This window comes from Buceros rhinoceros, unplaced genomic scaffold (assembly GCF_000710305.1).
Source record: "Buceros rhinoceros silvestris isolate BGI_N320 unplaced genomic scaffold, ASM71030v1 scaffold14676, whole genome shotgun sequence".
In the NCBI taxonomy this organism is placed as follows: Eukaryota; Metazoa; Chordata; class Aves; order Bucerotiformes; family Bucerotidae; genus Buceros; species Buceros rhinoceros.
In genome coordinates, this window is record NW_010415881.1 from 13,595 (window position 1) to 30,484 (window position 16,890).

The 16,890-nt window shown below is 44.6% G+C and overlaps 1 protein-coding gene across 1 annotated transcript; it reads left to right on the forward strand.

The window, feature by feature from the left end:
• The first annotated feature begins 8,293 nt into the window (after positions 1 to 8,293).
• On the forward strand, positions 8,294 to 16,890 carry CLDN11 (claudin 11). The gene is made up of 3 exons (XM_010137584.1): positions 8,294 to 8,590; positions 10,548 to 10,712; positions 16,515 to 16,890. The coding sequence occupies exons 1-3, from the start codon at positions 8,365 to 8,367 to the stop codon at positions 16,745 to 16,747; spliced, it is 624 nt and encodes a 207-aa protein (XP_010135886.1). The 5' UTR covers positions 8,294 to 8,364; the 3' UTR covers positions 16,748 to 16,890.

A 16,890-nucleotide genomic window follows, 5' to 3' on the forward strand; every position in this document is an offset into this window, starting at 1 on the left:
CTAATTTCATTGTGTGAAGTCAAGCTGATCTTTTCAGTATTTTGTATTTTAACAGCTCGTTGTCAATCTGAAGAGTTTTAGACCTGGCATTTGCTTGCAGTGCTGGAAGAAGAAAACATTAGGGGTTTTATTTTAATGTAAATTTAAAAATATATGATCACAATGGGATCTCTAGAATTTAAAAATCCACATTTTGTTTTCTTCTATACAGTAGATAAGAAAGAAATGTTTATAAAAGGCTTAAAGGTGGGGCTTTTCCTTATAGAAACCGAGAAAGCTTGGCTTAACTGCTTTTCAGTTAGTAACGCTTTCAAGAAGAAGCGTATTTATTACAAAATAGGTATTGGTTTCTGTAGCACCCTAAGCCTCCACACTCTGAGCTTCGTGCCAACTTAGTGGGTTTTTCTTTCATTACGTAGAACAAGCCTTAACTGACATTGCTTAAAAATAGCTTAAAAAATAAAATTCCGAGACACAGCACTTTGGAACTCCTTTCGATAGTCTCTGTGTTTGAGTGGCATGGTAAGGTTGCCATGAATTAAGAAATACAGCATGTTTGTTAAGCTAGAACATTTGAAACTGTGTAGTTGTACAGAATTGCTGTTTTATGTATCTATAATGTCTGAGTATTTCAGAAGTCTGGTTCCTAGTGGGTTAAACACATGACTACGAAGGTGGATGAAGAAATAGTTTCGCACTTCTCACCAAAAGGTTTGGTGCCGCTGAGAGATGTGAGCTGATCGTGTCAGTGAGGAGGAATATTTTAGTACTAGTATTTCACTACAACATTTTAACTTGTGTTTAACTTCTGGTTTTGAGGTACGTAGGTTTATTATTCTCTGAAAAATTCAGTTATTTTTGGATGAAACCATTAGTAAAAGCCTACATTGATCGATTGTTTTTTTTTTCCTGAACTAGTAAAACTGAAAAGTTTTGAATTCTTTTTTGTTTCTCTTTTAGTGGTGTAACAGGACCGAATATCACAAAGAAGGATAGAATTGCACAAATCTTTAAGTTGAATGAGACATGAGGTGGTAGATTAAGTGTCATGGAATCACAGGATGATTCTTTATAGCTGTGTACAGTTTTGTTTATAGACTCTGTGTCACATTTACACTGACAATTACAGCAGGTTAGACGAAAAAATAGCAAACAATTTTCTTTGTCAGTGTTGATCAGTAAAAAAGACCCAGATGACATTTTTCCTTTCTTCAACTCCATCTCCAAATTTTCTCTTTAACAAAAAAACCCGAAAAGGAAAAGCCTGTCTTTGCACCAGGGTTTGGCAGGAAAGGTGCTGACTGTAAGTCGTTCTGGTTGTGCAGGCACCGCTTGCTTGAAAAACACAGTGAATGTGTTATTGCAACAGCAAGGACATGGGTGTAGGGAGAGTGGGCAAGAATGTTGATCAAAGTGTGATTATTAGGGGATGGAGCTTGAAGTAGTGTAGCGTGATCCATTGGGTTCACTAGAGGGGCAGGTGAGAAAACACTGTCCTGGGAAACTGGAAAGTTTCGTCCCGGTGTTATTACAGGGTCAGAAGGCACCATTTCTAGTTGCTTTTCAGCATCGGTGTTTTGAACCCGACTTGTTCGACTGTCGGTGTAGGTAAGGCCGTACAGACTCGTTTAATACTAATTTACCACAGTATTTACAGCTTAGCCATTGAATGTATGGAATCGCCCTGGAATCATGATGTTAGAATACTGTATATTCCGTTTCCATTCGGGACCTGTCCGTCTTGGGTGACTTCTGCTCAAATCCCCCCTTTTTGCCACGGGCTGATGGCAGCAGTGGCAGTTGCAGAGGAGCACTGGTACAGCCCGCGTTCCTGTGCCTCAGCCACCTCCACCAGCTGTTCACTGGCTTGTGCTGGAGACTATTAAAGTGCTGGTGGCCATAGTTTGTACTAATATTTTCACTGTTACAAGAACTCCAGCGGCTGTGTGGCGTTTTAGCGATTCCAGCTGCAGATAAGGCCTCTGAATCGTTTTTAAAAGTCTGGCTGAAAAAGTGAATGGAACATTTATTAAAATGACTTTAAAAGTAGCTCTGTAAATATTCCATTTAGTTAATCTAAAATTAGAATGCATTTTAAATTATTGTAATCCTCTTAAAACTCTTAAACTATTACTTTCAGGCTCTTTATATAACATAACATAAATAATTTTCATATGCGTAGACTTAATTTTATACCGATTTTAAGTAATAATGTATACATAAATGTGCCATAGTTTTTGCGTGTTCACAGTCTTGGAAAGATAGTTTTTTAGGAGATTGTAAATAATCCTGTATAAGTTCTAGAACAAATCAATGTTTTTCACTACCTTACCCTAGTTAGACTGAAAGGTTCCTCTTACAGCCTAATACAGGAACTTGGAATGCACGCTTAAGGGCCCTCGCTTAAGTGCACACTTACTGGTGGACACCCACTCTGTCGTTCGGTCCTCGCTTTCAGCCACAGCATGCTCCTCTTGTGCGCTACTGTTTGTTCTGCCTTCACTTACTGCTTGCTGCTCTCTCAGGCAGGAAGAAACTTTCCCACCTAGTTGTGATGTGAAGCCGTTAGGAAGAAACCCTAAAATTGTCTGTAATTTTGAACGTTGGAATATTAAACACCTAGACTGAGGTCAGAGTTGCCTAGTGCACCTTTTGGAACAAAGTAAGAAGGATTCAAGGTGAATATCTGCTTTGCTCCTGTAATTTTTAAACAGAATTTTCACATGCTTTGTGTACTCCAATCAACAAGAAAATGTAAGAGCTTAGAGAGTGAAACTCTTGTAATTTGGGCAGTCCGAAAGCACCCTTGTTCGCAGCGGAGCCACATATCCCTGGACGAAAAGGATTTGCATCCGAATCTCCAAACTTCACTAAGTCTGTGTTTTAGTTTTTGCAAAGCATACATTTAGTTTGAGTATTTCGATAAACGTAGCTACGTTTCACATCCTTAATCTAATTTTATTCTATATTTAATATATTGATAGCTTAGGTGTAAAATCATTTGTATATAGTAAAGGCATAATGCAGTTTGTGAAGTAGGAAAAGTTGAGTGGGAGCATAAAGCTACTGGTGGCCTGAAGAAGTAAGTCTTGGCCCATGTTTTAGAAGTCACAATGTTTTATTCACACATTCTTGTTTTGTATGGGGGAGGGGATAGCTAGGTTGTGTTATGAAATTTGGGGAAAACTTTCCTAGCATTAGTGGTGAAGTTGGCCCTGAGGTGCTGTCGTGGTCAGCTTCCTAGAATTCACTTGTTTGTAGAGTATATATTTTGATTGTCGGTAAAACAACTTTGTATTTTTTCTGCACTTAATTTGTGTAATTAATCCACACAGCAGAGTTTTCTATAACAGGGTGAAGGCGACAAAAGACGTGATCACACCGACCTGTTGGTCTGTGCTTGCAGTACTGCAATAATTTTATTTAAGCTGTCAGGAGTGAGCAGCAAAAGCTGCACATTTCAGTTTCCTTTTTGCTCGTTAGCGTGTAGTGTGTGTGCTCGTCAGTTCTGATTACAGAAAGCCTGTAGGATTTTCTCTTTGTTGCGTATTTCTCTGTCAGAAAGACATCCATTTTACAGCCTTAGTGCAAGCAGGTGCTGCTTATCGCACGGCCGTTTCGTAGCGCGTCTCCATTCCTTAGGAATCTGTTCTTTTCAGGGTTAGTGGTTCAGTTGGAAAATGCTTGAAAAAATGAGTTTTAAGCACTTCCTCAAGCACAGCAAACAAATGGTATAAAATCTTGCTATTTGAATATTGATCAAGCGTAACACCACCAATTGAATTTTTTTTTCCTTCGGATACAGATACCTCACTTCAAGGAAAGCACAGCTGTAGTGTACGGAACTGAGTTCTGGGAAATAACAAGTTGGTCTGAAATATTTTGTTGCCGTTATGTTGCTTTCTGTGATTGACAAAATCTGGGGTTTTTTGTGTTTTCATACTCAAAAGTATTTATCGACGTTGACATGCCAGTATAATGGTCTCCAGTTACAGAAGGTAGCTGCGAAACACCGGCGTCTGGGTTAGCTCAAGGCAGCAGCTTGAATGACTGTTCTGAAACCATCGTAAGAGCCTGTGAGAAACGATCACGACGAGTTTTAATACTTTGCCAATGATGTACAGTCTTATCATTCGAGTTGCTGTGGTTGCGTTACATGACACACAAAACTGTCCTCTACCTCACGTGAGATTTAACAGATATTTTATATGGTTTTAGTAAACAAGATGCATCTATCTGGTCACTTAGTTTACAAATTTTGAGTTCTATTTATTGAAACATGACATACTGTGCTCTTAGCTTATACCTCAATTGTATTTTGTGCTGTTATCCATTTTCATGCCTTGTAAATACCTGTATAGATTGTGGATTCAAAAACAAATAAAGAACTGTAATGTCAGAACCCTCGTCTTTAGTATTTGTGAGTGTTGACTTCTCACCTTGGCTTTTGGGAAGGTGTTTAACAACGGTGGTTTTCTGCGGAGGACAGAGTTTTCCTGGCTTTGATTGCAGGAAATTAAACCCTGATTACACTGGAACTTGTTAGCACAACTCCTGCTGCCCGCAGCAGGTCCCCAGGTTTCTAGAAGCCATTTTTGGCAAATGCTACGAGATCAGTAGCTCTCCCTCACCGTGAGCCCATTTTCTAAAGCTCTTAGGGCTCTGTGAAGGGATTGACACTAAGATTTCGCTGTATCTCAACATAAATTCAGTGTTTATACATCTAAATACAACCACTTGTGCATTTGGCGTGTTCTCTGGTGCGCAGCTTTCAGTGCTCCGTGGCTACTCGAGCGCTGTTTGAATTGTTTGCAGCTTAATAGCTTAGTACTGAGCAAGGTAATAGTCTCACATCACCATGTAAAACCCTGAGGTTTATCAAAAGTTAAATTCAGAAATGAGAATTGGACTTGTTTTGCTGATGGGAAGTACTCCCTGCAGTGACTCCCAGGGTTTGTAGTTTTTGTAAATCATGTGATGACATTGCCTAAGAATTTTATCTACCATCAGGGAACTTAAATAGAAAATTCAGAATAGGAAGGGAAGGAGGTCAGAGAGAGGGAGCTCTCCTGTAAGCTGTATTTATTGAGGTTGAGTTTCCCCCACTATAACGATAGGCTATAGTCAGTTGGTCACTTAAAAAAATTCTAGACTGTAGTAAAAAAATAAAACTTGTACAACAAATAATATTTTGGAGGTTGTCTAGGTGATTTTTTTCCTACTAAGGGTTTGGGGTGTTTTTTCACAGATATGCACAGCCACGTACACACACTTAGATCCTTTCCCCTCAAGTCAGAGCAGAAATGCTTCATCCGCATTTTAAGGTATTGCTCTTGCATATAGGAAGTGCTGATTTTGTCTCAGTCATGCAACCCCTTAATGCTGCCATGCACTTGCCTGTATTTTACAGCTGAAGAGAGAAACGAGCGCTGTGAGCCAGGATGAAGATGGAATTGGTAAATACTTTGATGAGCTCAGCTTTTAGAATGGAACAAACTGAACACCTATCCGTACCACTCAGAGAGTTAACCCTCTTTATTTCTGCACCCCATGTTTTGTTCTGCTGCATTCCCAACCGAGGGAGAAGCCAATAGCTTCAGATGAAAACCCCAGAAAGAAGTGAGTCCTTTTTACGAGAAAAAGTTAAAGGGTGTTGATAGCTTAGACTAATTGCAATGAGTGTCGTATGTCAGAGAAAATAGTGACATTAAGGAGTAACTGTGACAGAGGGAGAAGACTGATTTTTAAGGTGTTCACGCTGTTGCTGAAATAAATGTGTGTGTGGCACTTGCTTTAAAAATAGCAAATATTATGAATGTTGCCCTAAGTGTATCAGTTTATTTAGCATTATGGCTGGGAAGTCGCTCTTTGTTTCTTCTTTCATTGCTCTTGTGAGTCATTGTTCACTTGTACCGTACTAACTCATGTTCACTTAAATATCGGTGGTGTTACTTACACCACTGACAAAAGAGGAGGCGTTTCCTGTCCCTCTCAACGCTAATGACATAATTCAAGTGGTACCCTGTGGGCACCAGATCAAGAACTGTTGAACAGCTCTAGTTACTGAAGTGTAAAAATCCCTTCCTGCCTGTTGAGCTGCTGCACAGGCTTTGACAAACAGTTTGTGACGGAAGACGTGGTGGTGTTGAGAAGCTTCTGAGGTTTAGGGGACCATAGCTGTAGGAGACTGGAGTACAGGAGGATGTGGTCACAGCCTGCGAGTTCCTATTGCCGCCTTTTTGAGCATTAGGATGCGCCTGCACTATCACCACATAAAATGCTTCTAACCTCGGGGTGCTTTGGGTTGAGATGGGAGCTCAAGGTGTTGCAAAATTTTCTGGTATTTTGAAGAAAAGTGAAACACTTTGGAGTATGTTAGAGTCTAAGTCTGAGCGTGGTTTAGAGAAGATGCAGGGGTTTAAACCTCCAAAGGGCTGTGTTGTGATGGGACTGTTAGACGATGGAGGTTGGGGAGCATCATCCCAAAGTGGTTAAGCATCCTTATGCCTGGTATGAACCGAAAAGCAGTATTAAACGATACAGACCGGTCACATGTTTAATGTATAGAATGATATAGACAGAGGAAATGCTGGACTGAAAAAATGCAGAGTCAGCAAAGGGGAGAGGCAGGAACATGTTCGTTTGTCAGCTCATCTCTGAATTCAGGAGGTGATGGGGGACCCGTCCAACGCAATTGTGTGGTCCAAGAACAGGAACACCACTAGTGTCACTCGAGATGACAAGTTTATCGCCCAAATAATAAATAAGCAAGAATATTATTTGGGGAAAGGTTAAATCCATCTAGAACCAAACTCTAGACAATATGAAAATGGTGGTTAGTTGTAAGTAACACCTTGCTCCACCTGAAGTAGGTGCAGTAGAAGAACAAGCTACGTAGAAAAGTAGAGTCACATCAGGAATGTCAACGGCATCATGGTTTCACAAAAATACCCCAAATCAGGTATAGAGAAAACCAAGGAGTAACTAACCATATAAAACAAGTATGAAAATGACTATTAATTTCTATCTTTCTTCAACTATTTATGGAGTAACTCCAGTGTTCAGACAAGGCTTTGACAAAAGGTAACTGTGGCCTCGTGTCCTTGAATTTTGAATCTAAGGAACATGCAACAAATCAAGTTTAGGATGGTCTTGTTCATGTTTTTCATGCTTTATTTTACAAAGAATGGGGGGGAAATACTATTGGATGAAGAGCAGGATCTATTTCATTCCCAGGACCTTAACCCTGGAGTGTCGCTTCCAGTATTTATTTCTCACTTGCAGCTCTGGGAATGAATCAAAGCCAGTGTTGTGTGGTTCTTGCCCGGTCCCTCTTCCCCATGCAATGTGGACAGCTCTCCAGCAGTGGTCTCTCCAGCTACATTTTATCTGCCTGGATCCAACCCTTCCCTCGGCAAAATCAGCCGCACAAGGAGGAGATTCCTCTAGGGATGTGTTGGCACCCGATAACATATTTCCGTGTTTGTGAAAATTCAGTGTGCAGTTAGGAAAACACCCTGCCTGCCCTTTCCTCCTGATGCAGAACGGGCTGAGAAGTTTCTCCTCTTTCGACGTGTCTAAGCGGGCCGATCCTTGTTCCAGCAACTCGACTAAAATTTACACCTGCAATGAGTCTGCGTAAAAAGCTGCTTGTTTTAATTTTAGCATTAAAGAGTGGAAATAAGGAGCTGTTAACCACACGTGCAAGACTCTGGGAGTGGTAGTTAATACTTCAACAAACCCGGGGACAAGCAGAGAACGCGCTGATGGGTCTCTTGTTTTTGCAGTTACTGAAAACATCAGGAAAGACCTGAGACTGGTTTTGTCCTTTGACTGCAGCTGTGCTGATGGCTTTGATGGGGTGATCAGTTCCACCTCTTAACGCTGCCCACCACATTTCTTGCCCTGTCTTTCCATGAAGAGGAACCCATGTGACCATTTGTCTTCAGCTTGAGAACACTGCCTTAGTTGTTCCCTCTTGATGCAGAATTTTGAGCAGTTGGGCTGTTTGTGCTTGAATGAAGCAGTCTGGTTTGTTTTCTGAGCTGGGTGGGTGTAATTCCGTGTCTCCTCCTCTCCACACCCTCCTTCCCCTCCGACTCTCTGGATGAACTGGCAGAAGTTGGGCTTCCTGCTTGCTCCTCCCATGTGTTATGGGGCTGGAGGCAGCTCTAACCCCTCCCAGGGAGGGAAGCTGGGCAGAGACAGCCGATAGAGTGCCTGCAGCAGTTGCCTGAGCAGAGACCTCGTCCTTCCAAACCTCGTCCCTCCTGCTCGCAGCCCGCAGTAGGTCCCAGCAGCCAGGAGCTTTGCTGAACCCCTGCGGGTGCTCTCCTGTCCAGCTTGCCCCACCAAGGGATCGACATGGTGGCCACCTGCCTGCACCTGGCTGGATTTGTCTGCAGCTTTATTGGGTGGATCGGGGTGGTTGTGGCAACAGCCACCAACGACTGGGTGGTGACTTGCGGCTACACCATTACCACCTGCAGGAAAATGGATGAGCTGGGATCCAAGGGGCTGTGGGCAGACTGCGTCATGGCGACAGGTCTCTATCACTGCAAACCCCTCGTGGACATCCTCATCCTGCCAGGTACGTGTGCCCCATCCTTCCCAGCTGGAGGTGAGGAGTGAAGCCTTGCTCTGAGCAGCGCAGGTCCTGCTCAGGAGAGATTGATGAAGCCCATCAGCTTCATCAGTGCAGGAATGGTCCATGCTGAAGAGTGTGAACGGCAGCTCCTCACAGGATCCTCATTGAATTACACTTGGTTTCAATCGTACCCAGGTATCCTGTGTTAGCTGGCTATTAAAGTCCAGGTAATGTTTAATCATTGTGCCTTAAACGCTGGCTGTTCCTTTCACGTCTTGAATCTCGTTCGTATTGCAGAACTCACGCAGTGTATCGAGTACTGTGAGATACTACAGAGCAGTTTGAGGTGTGCCTTGAGGGGATGACAAACTAGTACAAGTGTTAAGGTTCTATTCCTTAAAATGATTTTGAGTATAATGAATCTTTCAGCATCTATTTTTAATGCAGCTATGGCTTTTAGTCTTCTGGAGGATCATTAATCTCGATGGTCTTGTGCTTCTGACTCGTTCTAAGGCAAGATGGAACTTCACACAGCAAACAGATGTAACCATATTTAACTTATCTTGGTATTTTCTGATTATAGAGTAATTTTCATCTAGCTTACTACAAAGCAAAAATTAAGCAGGGTGTTTCATCAGTATTAATACAGTTTTTGAGCTAATTAACCTGCCAAAGCCTTATGTGCTCTTGTCCCTGGAAGTTTAGTTAAGGACTTTACCTGTTTCAGTCGCTGGGAACTCTGTATTCTGCTCTGTGTCAGGCTGCATCTCCTCCAGCATGTCAGAAATGGCTCTTGCGAAGCTGACAGCATAGAAATAACCATTTCTTGTAGTTTCCTTTCATGTTTCCTTATTTATTTGTTTAAACTGTTGTGAAAACAACTGACAACAGGTTAGAAAGATTGTTCTGGCTTTCTCTCTGTTACAGTCTATGTCACATAGTGCTCAGCAATATCGAATCTCTCGGGCTAGCTCCTATTCTCCCTTTTTCTGTGTGTGTCTCCTTTGATTTTAGTAGCTTTACCCTCCTCATTGTTACTTCTGTTCAATATGATCCAGCACAGAAGACAGAGAAAAGGCTTGCCCTGAAGAAATGTGATTGAATAAGTTTAATAAATAGGTAGATAGGTCTTTAGCAGTGGAAAGCAACACTTCTCCAGCAGAAAACAATCACGAAATAAGATCCTTCTCATAACCTATTTGTCACCCACAGCTTTCCATGAAAGGGGGATTTATCCTGGGGTGCCCAACAGCTGAAATGAATTTAGAATCTTTAGTTACCCAAGTCAAGTCTTTAAAATGAGTGTTTGATGGGGATTGATTGCACAGAAAACATGCTGGGTACTGCCATCTCCTTTGTTTAGGCTCTCGGTTTTTTGCCCTGAACTCCTCAGGCAACTCTTTTTGTGATGTTTCCTCTTGAGAAAAATTCAAGCAAATGTTCCATATACACGGAACCTGCATTTCCAGAAATGGTAAAATCCTCCTTCCTGTGTCTTACCTCTATGTCAGCAGGACTTGCTTGAGGCCCCTCTTCTGTGGTGTTGTGGTCCTCTGTTGCTCACAGTGAGCTGCTCTTTAAATTCTTGTTGTTTACTCAAAGCTCCCTCTATGAAAAGATACAGGAAACCCCCTTCCTAGCTGTTTCTCCTACTTTCCCTCCCCATATTTTCCAGCTCTATGATTTCTCAGTGTCTCGCTGGGAAGAGCTCGTGTTTTCCAGGCAGTGCTACTTGTTTTTTGGAAAATTTTGAGCCTGCACATCCCGTGTTCATGCACCATCCGCTGTGCTACAGTCCCACAGTCTTGTGCCTGGTGAAGAGTCAATGCTTACAGGAAGGATTGAACCTGTCTCCTATAGTCCGTGCAAGCGCTGGGAGCCCATCAAACAGGACCTTTGTCCAAAGGTCTCCTTCTCTTGTGCCGATAATCAAAATCCTCTTTCCATGCCTTGCCAACAGGGTATGTCCAAGCATGTCGAGCACTGATGATCGCTGCCTCCGTCCTGGGTCTTCCTGCTATCTTCTTGCTGATAACGGTCCTGCCCTGCATCCGGATGGGCCACGAGCCTGGAGCTGCCAAGTACCGGCGGTCACAGCTGGGAGGGATCCTCATCATCCTCCTGGGTAAGGTGCTGCCACGTGTGGAGAGCCGGAGGTCTTCCTCCAGTTCAGGATGGTGTGGTGCAAGCTGGTTGAGCACGTTCACCTGGAAGCATGGTTGTCCAGGTCAGGCTGACCCTGAATCTCTCCAGAATCACTGCAGTCTGTGGGATGAACAAAAGGTGCGAACAGGTGTGGGAGTATAAAGCCAGGAGTGAAGCAGGGCGAAGAAGAAGGGCTGCAGAACCTTCTGTGCAGTGTCTTGTGGAGTCCTTGGGCACGGCCACTGCCTGTGTCTGCAGGAGGGCAGCTGCCTTGGGAGCTGGTTATGGTGGTTCACCGTGGAAGCGATACTAGTTTTGGAAAAGGGTCTGAACCCCCGAGCTGCTCACAGGGAACAGATACCCTCCAAATTTTCCCTGGGCATCACAGGTGCAGCCAGGTCAAAGTAAGCTGAGGTGTGTGGGAGGGGAAGCCCACGGCTGAGGGAGTGCTGGTTGTGTGGGGACAGCAGGGGAGGCAGCAAGGAGGAGGCATGGACCTGGGAAGAAGGCTGGCATGTCCCCGCTGCCTCCCAGCCCCCTCTGGCCAGCTTTGCCCTTGGCCTACAAGTTCCCCTGGGAATTTCTTCCCATCCTCAGTGCCCACAAAGGAGATTGTTTTGAGCAGCGCAGACTGTGGAGCTCATTGTCCCCAGTGCAACACCTGCATGTTCCTGAAGCCTCGTCATCTCAGCAACAGGCTGCAGTGCCTTGTTTTTACCCGTCCGTGCGGCAGAGGAGGAGGGGTGAGGGAAAGTGGCCTCTTTGTGTGGCTCTGCTGGTCGCTGGCAGCCAGCGCTGACATCATGCCTGTCTTCTTTCTTCTACTTCTCCTCATTTTTTCTCAAGTGGGCTCTGGATATAGCCACACGCTTGGAGGAGCTGTCCTCTGGATGCTCCTTCCTCACAAGCAGTCGCTCCTCCAGTGCCTTGGTGAGAATCAGTTAGTACAAGTCAGTATGTCCAAAATCTGAGACCAAGGGGCCCTTTCAGAGACTGTGGGGTTCCCACAGCTCGAAGTCCTAAAATCAGCTTTACAGAGCTTGCTTAGGGCACCCTGCTCCTGAACAGCCAGGGTAGAGAGCTGTTGGAACATGGTCTTCATCCTGTCTCAACTCTTTGAGTCATGTATTTGGGCTTGAAAAACGAAAGAAAAAGAAGTTTGGTTTTTTTTTTGCTGCCCACGAACGAAGTTTTAGTGCTGGAGGATTCTGCTCTGCCAGTTTTCCCCTTCCCAGGATGGGGGAGGCCCGGTAAAGCTGCACTTTGTGGCAAACAAATGTGAGTTTGGGTTCCAGTCAAGGGAAGCCGTAGACCAGCCCTGATGCAAGGCTGTGGACGTGGAGACGAGAATATTGCCCTTAAATCTGCTTTGCTGGAGGACAACAGGATCACAGGACCAGCAGCAACAGTGTTGGGTAATGCTGCATTAGAATAAATGAAATCCCCTACCCTGCAGCATTGCCCCTGGGTTTGGTCTCTTATGTCCCTCGCCCATCCTGGTCTTGCTGCGGTGTGACACCAGGGAGGGGAAGAGATAGAAGAGGAGTTGTGGTGCTCCAAAAGCCAGGCTTCTCTCTGCTTCAGAACAGTTTTCCCACTAAGTAGACCCCGTGAACAAAGGAAATGTGTATTTACAGAGGCATTAGCAGACGAACGCTCTTTTGGCTGGATTTGGGCTTCTGACTGATTTTTAGCCCTGTGAGTGATGAAGCATCTGCGGGCGAAGTGGTTCGCTCATGTCAGTGATGTCCTGAACGGTCTGGACTGGGAACAGCAGCCTGGTCACAATGTTTTAGTCACAGTTACAATGTTTTAGTCACAATTACAATAATGCTCTTTTTGTCAGATCACAAATGAGTAAATAAGCTCCATTTGCTCCTAAGGTTTGTTTTTTTAAAAAAAACATAAAACCAACCCACATTTATGTTTACAATCCCCAGATTTTTCCAGGCTGATCAGTGAGACAGTCTCTTTTGAAGAAGAGTAATGTGCAGAGCTTGGGACTTTGACCTTATTTAAGATGATTAATGATCTGTTACTTGAAAAATGAGGTAGTCCCACCCCAGAGCATTTAGGAAGCATGAATCAAGCCTTGAAAGTCATAATGCTGACTTAAAATTCATTATATTCTACAAGTAATATGCCTTGGACTGTTCTTATTGACCCTCTGGCCACTCAACTCTCCTTTGTGGTCTTCTCAACCGCACAGGCTCCAGCTTTACCTCTAAGAAGAGACCAACTCCTAGAGCTCTGCTTAGGAGAAAACAACCCCCCAACACTCACTAACAGAGCAGAAATAGTGAGTAGAGGTGTGAGCAGGGGAGCTGGCCCCACGGCAGACTTCACTTGTTGCTCAGGAAAGGGCTGGCAGTTTGGTCACTGAAATGTATTAGAAAGGAAAACAGGGGTTCAAACACAGCGTGGAGGAAAAAAAAACCAAAACAAAACGTTGAAAACTTGCCAGGAAACCAGTGGGCTGAGATATTCCATTGATTTCTCTGTCGGCTCATGATAGCAGACTGCAGAGTGCAACCTGTGTGCACACCCTCCTGTCCTGCCTGCTGATGTATTTATGTCTTTGCTCGATCCTATCTGTCCGAGAGAACTGATTTATCGCCGAAAACAACTGTCAGCAGAGGTGTGCTCTGAGCCAGTATGAAAACATTTCATACACTGGTGTTGATGGAAAAACCCTGGCCCATCCCGTGATGTTGATACGAATCTGGGGGACCCCGTGCTGGTACGCAAGCGAGGGGCTAGAGACAACACAAGTGAAAAATGTGTTAGTTATTGGGAATTACTGCTGCAAAAATGACCTTATTAGCTAGTGTAACCTAAATAATGGGTATTAATAAGTTTTTTGGACACTGCTTGGGATTTACTTGTAAAACCATAGAGCGAGGTAGAACATAGAAAACATATAGAACATAGAAAAAAAAAGATCATGGGTATTTATTACTTCACCCAGATGCTTTGAAAGAGAAATCTGTGTGACTTTGAGTCAGCAACTCAGAACAGTTAAATTTAGCTGGGAAAGAAAAGTATTCTTTCTTCTGCAGAAAACTTTTAACTTACTGTTAAGGAATTTGGCAGGCACTCACTGTCCCTTGAGCCAGTGATTCTGCTCCATCTCCCCCACCTCCCTGAGCACCTCTTGTGCTTCTTGTCTGCAAAGGGTCTTTTGGCATCAGTACGAAAGAGAAGTAATAATTTCAGTTCAAAGAGTTCCTCCTCATAGGCAGCTATTTTATATCTGAAACTTGCCCTAAAGAGCCTTTCCCCATCCCTGTGGGTTTCATGGGAAATCAGCTTTTCCCAGCCTTTCTCTGTGATACAGCGAGACCAGAATTTGAGAAATACTGCAATTGCAGGCTGTCCTTTTCCCATCCTCTCGGAGGATTTACAACCCAGTCTAATCTATGCAGAGCGATGAGATCCAGTCCTGTCTCAGGGCGTTCCTCTTGCTGAGCAACGGGGTCGCCGGTGGCTGACGGCAGCTGGTGGCCTCCGAAGACAGAGAGGTCAAACTGAGCCATGCAAAGTCCTTGGCTTGTGCTTCACAGCTTTCTAGTATGTCAGCATTAAAATAAGGTGGTTTTACATGTAGTTGAGCCCCATGCACAAGAGATGCCATTGTGTCAGTGTCCCCGAGAGCTCTTCTCACCCCAGTACAAGTGTTTTCTTCAGTTGTGGGGGAGGGTCTGGGCAGATAAGGCTCTTACAGTCTATGGACATAAATATATATATATATTTACTGCTGACAGAAGAAGAAAAGATGATTGTGTCTTTTTGGACAATAAAGCAGCTTTTTTTCTGGAGCCCATTAGAATGCTTTGTGGATTCCCAGCTGATATGTTTGTGTTGTAAAGCTTTGGAAGCTCATGAGCTGTTTGCAGGACCGATCCCCACACAGGAGAAATGCTGTCCTCCCCTCCCTGCCTTCGCAAAGAATTCCTTCCAAAGCTGCGGGGTCCTTGCTTTGAGGAGGCCCAGAATTATTCCTGGCTTTATCAGCATCCTTCCAATGTTCTTCTCTTTTCCACAAGAAAATATTTTCTCTCACAATAACTGCAGCTATTGGGGATGGGTTTTCTGCGGTACTGGCCAGGAGCTATGGTTTGTTCTCTGCTTTAACTAAACAATTTTATTTTTAATCTCACCCCCTTTTTTCTTCCTTTTGCAACCTTAACTTTTTGACACTGCCTCCAGATACCTTTTAACGCTGTCGGTGGAAATCTGTAAGGCTGCCACGGCCCTGTTATTGTTTTGCTCTGATTCTCTGATAGCCACAAGGATGGAGTCCTGCACAGCTTGTTCCGGAGGCAAGTAAATATTGACAGATTAATTCTTCTCAGATGTACAGGCCATAAAGGAGTATTGTTTTAGGACCTGTTCCTGTGAGGTGATTAACGCCATCAACTCCTGTTGCCCTCAGTGCATGTGGGGACTTTGCAGGATGGAGGTAGGACCCTTAGGGAGGGTAGTGAGTGTGACCTTGTGTAGCATAAGGAGAATGCAGGCTACATGTTTTCTCCCTTCTTGGAGCAAGCTGTGCCTGTGTGCTGCACACCGAAACACCGTGGTTCCCAGCCTGGCTGCCTGCAAAGTGCTGATTCTGGAACTGCTTTGCTGTCCTGAGGGGATCTTCTTCACACGTCACCTGCCTACCAGTCCTCCCAGCACCACCGCCAGAGCCTTCCTGCTTTTCGTGGGAAAAAACACAAACAGCTATGGAATTGCAAGCAAAATTTAAAGTTTGGCCTGCTGTAGGTAGAACAGCGTTTTCCCTTCAAGGTCAGGTTGGTTGGGGCTCTGAGCAACCTGACCTAGTTGAAGATGTCCCTGCTCAGTGCAGTGGGGTGGCTTGAAAGACCCTTAAAGGTCCCTTCCAACCCAAACTGTTCTGTCATTCTATGATTCTGCAGAACCTTCAGGTCCCCATTCTGTCCAATTCATTAGATTCCTGGAGAGCCTTGCTGGGATTGTCCCCATCATTTCGTATAGAGAAATTTTCCGTAGCGAAGTGTAATCTGCATTCCAGAGTTCTGAGACATTGCCTGCTCCATCAAAAAAACCCCCAAAACCTCAAACAAAAAACGAACAAAACAAAACCAAATCCCAAACCCAACCAAAGCCAGCAATGCTGTACTGCTGCTTATTTTGTCTCTGCCTATTTGTTTGTATTTTGTAAACCTCACTCTGTCTTGCTGAGGGATATTTCGCTCATGTTTATGTGACCGTTCCATAGAGCGACTGCAGTGATGCTGATTGATGTGGCTGAGGATGTAGCACGTGAGTTCGTGCAGAAATAGTGATTTAGAACAGTTGACTCTGGAACACTGATTGTAGTGTCTCACTGATGCATCCTTCGTGGTCTATCTGACCTATTCCTAATTCTGCAGCTCTCCAGACCATCACTTTCAGGGATGACTTTTATACCTCCTCCTTAACAATGTTTCCAGGGAACAAATCCATTCCCCTTGTAATGAACAGATCAGGTTCTGTCAAGCAGCAGTTGTTTTTTCTTTTTGCTTGTTGGCGCCTGAGAGAGATGGCCGTCCTCCCTTGATCTCTCTCCCAGCGAGGCTCCCACACTGCTTCCTGCTCAGAGACCTCTTGGACCAGGACCTGATGCTGATGCTCCTGGGTCCCACCATAGGACTGCAAGGGTGGAGGGAAGGGCTTCCCCTCCGTCCCCTATCCTGCAGAGCCTTCCCTCCCTTTTGGTGCCCCTGTGGTGAGGTCACGTGCTGGAATTACTTTTCTTTCCATCTCTCCCCAGCCATGTGTGGCGTTGTTGCGACGATCTGGTTTCCCGTCTGTGCCCACCGTGAGACCACTATTATGAGCTTCGGCTACTCCCTGTACACCGGCTGGATCGGCTCTGCCCTTTGCCTCTTCGGCGGCTGCGTCATTGTCTGCTGCTCAGGAGATGCCCAGACGTTTGGTGAAAACCGCTTCTACTACGCCTCGGGATCCAGCTCCCCTACCCATGCGAAGAGCGCTCACGTGTAAGCGTCCTGGGGACGTCCCACGGCTGCTGTCAGATGCTTTGGCTGGTGGGTTTGTGTGCCCTGGTTTTCCTTCTACTGACACACGCTGCTGTCAGGCTCCCAGGGGAAGATTTAGAAAAGCAGCACAAATGTCTGGTAGTTTGA

Coding starts and splice junctions, on each gene's coding strand:
- CLDN11 (XM_010137584.1), top strand. CDS start 8,365: ATGGTGGCCACCTGCCTGCACCTGGCTGGATTTGTCTGCAGCTTTATT. Junction 8,591..10,547: donor GGACATCCTCATCCTGCCAG/GTACGTGTGCCC, acceptor CCTTGCCAACAG/GGTATGTCCAAGCATGTCGA. Junction 10,713..16,514: donor GATCCTCATCATCCTCCTGG/GTAAGGTGCTGC, acceptor ATCTCTCCCCAG/CCATGTGTGGCGTTGTTGCG.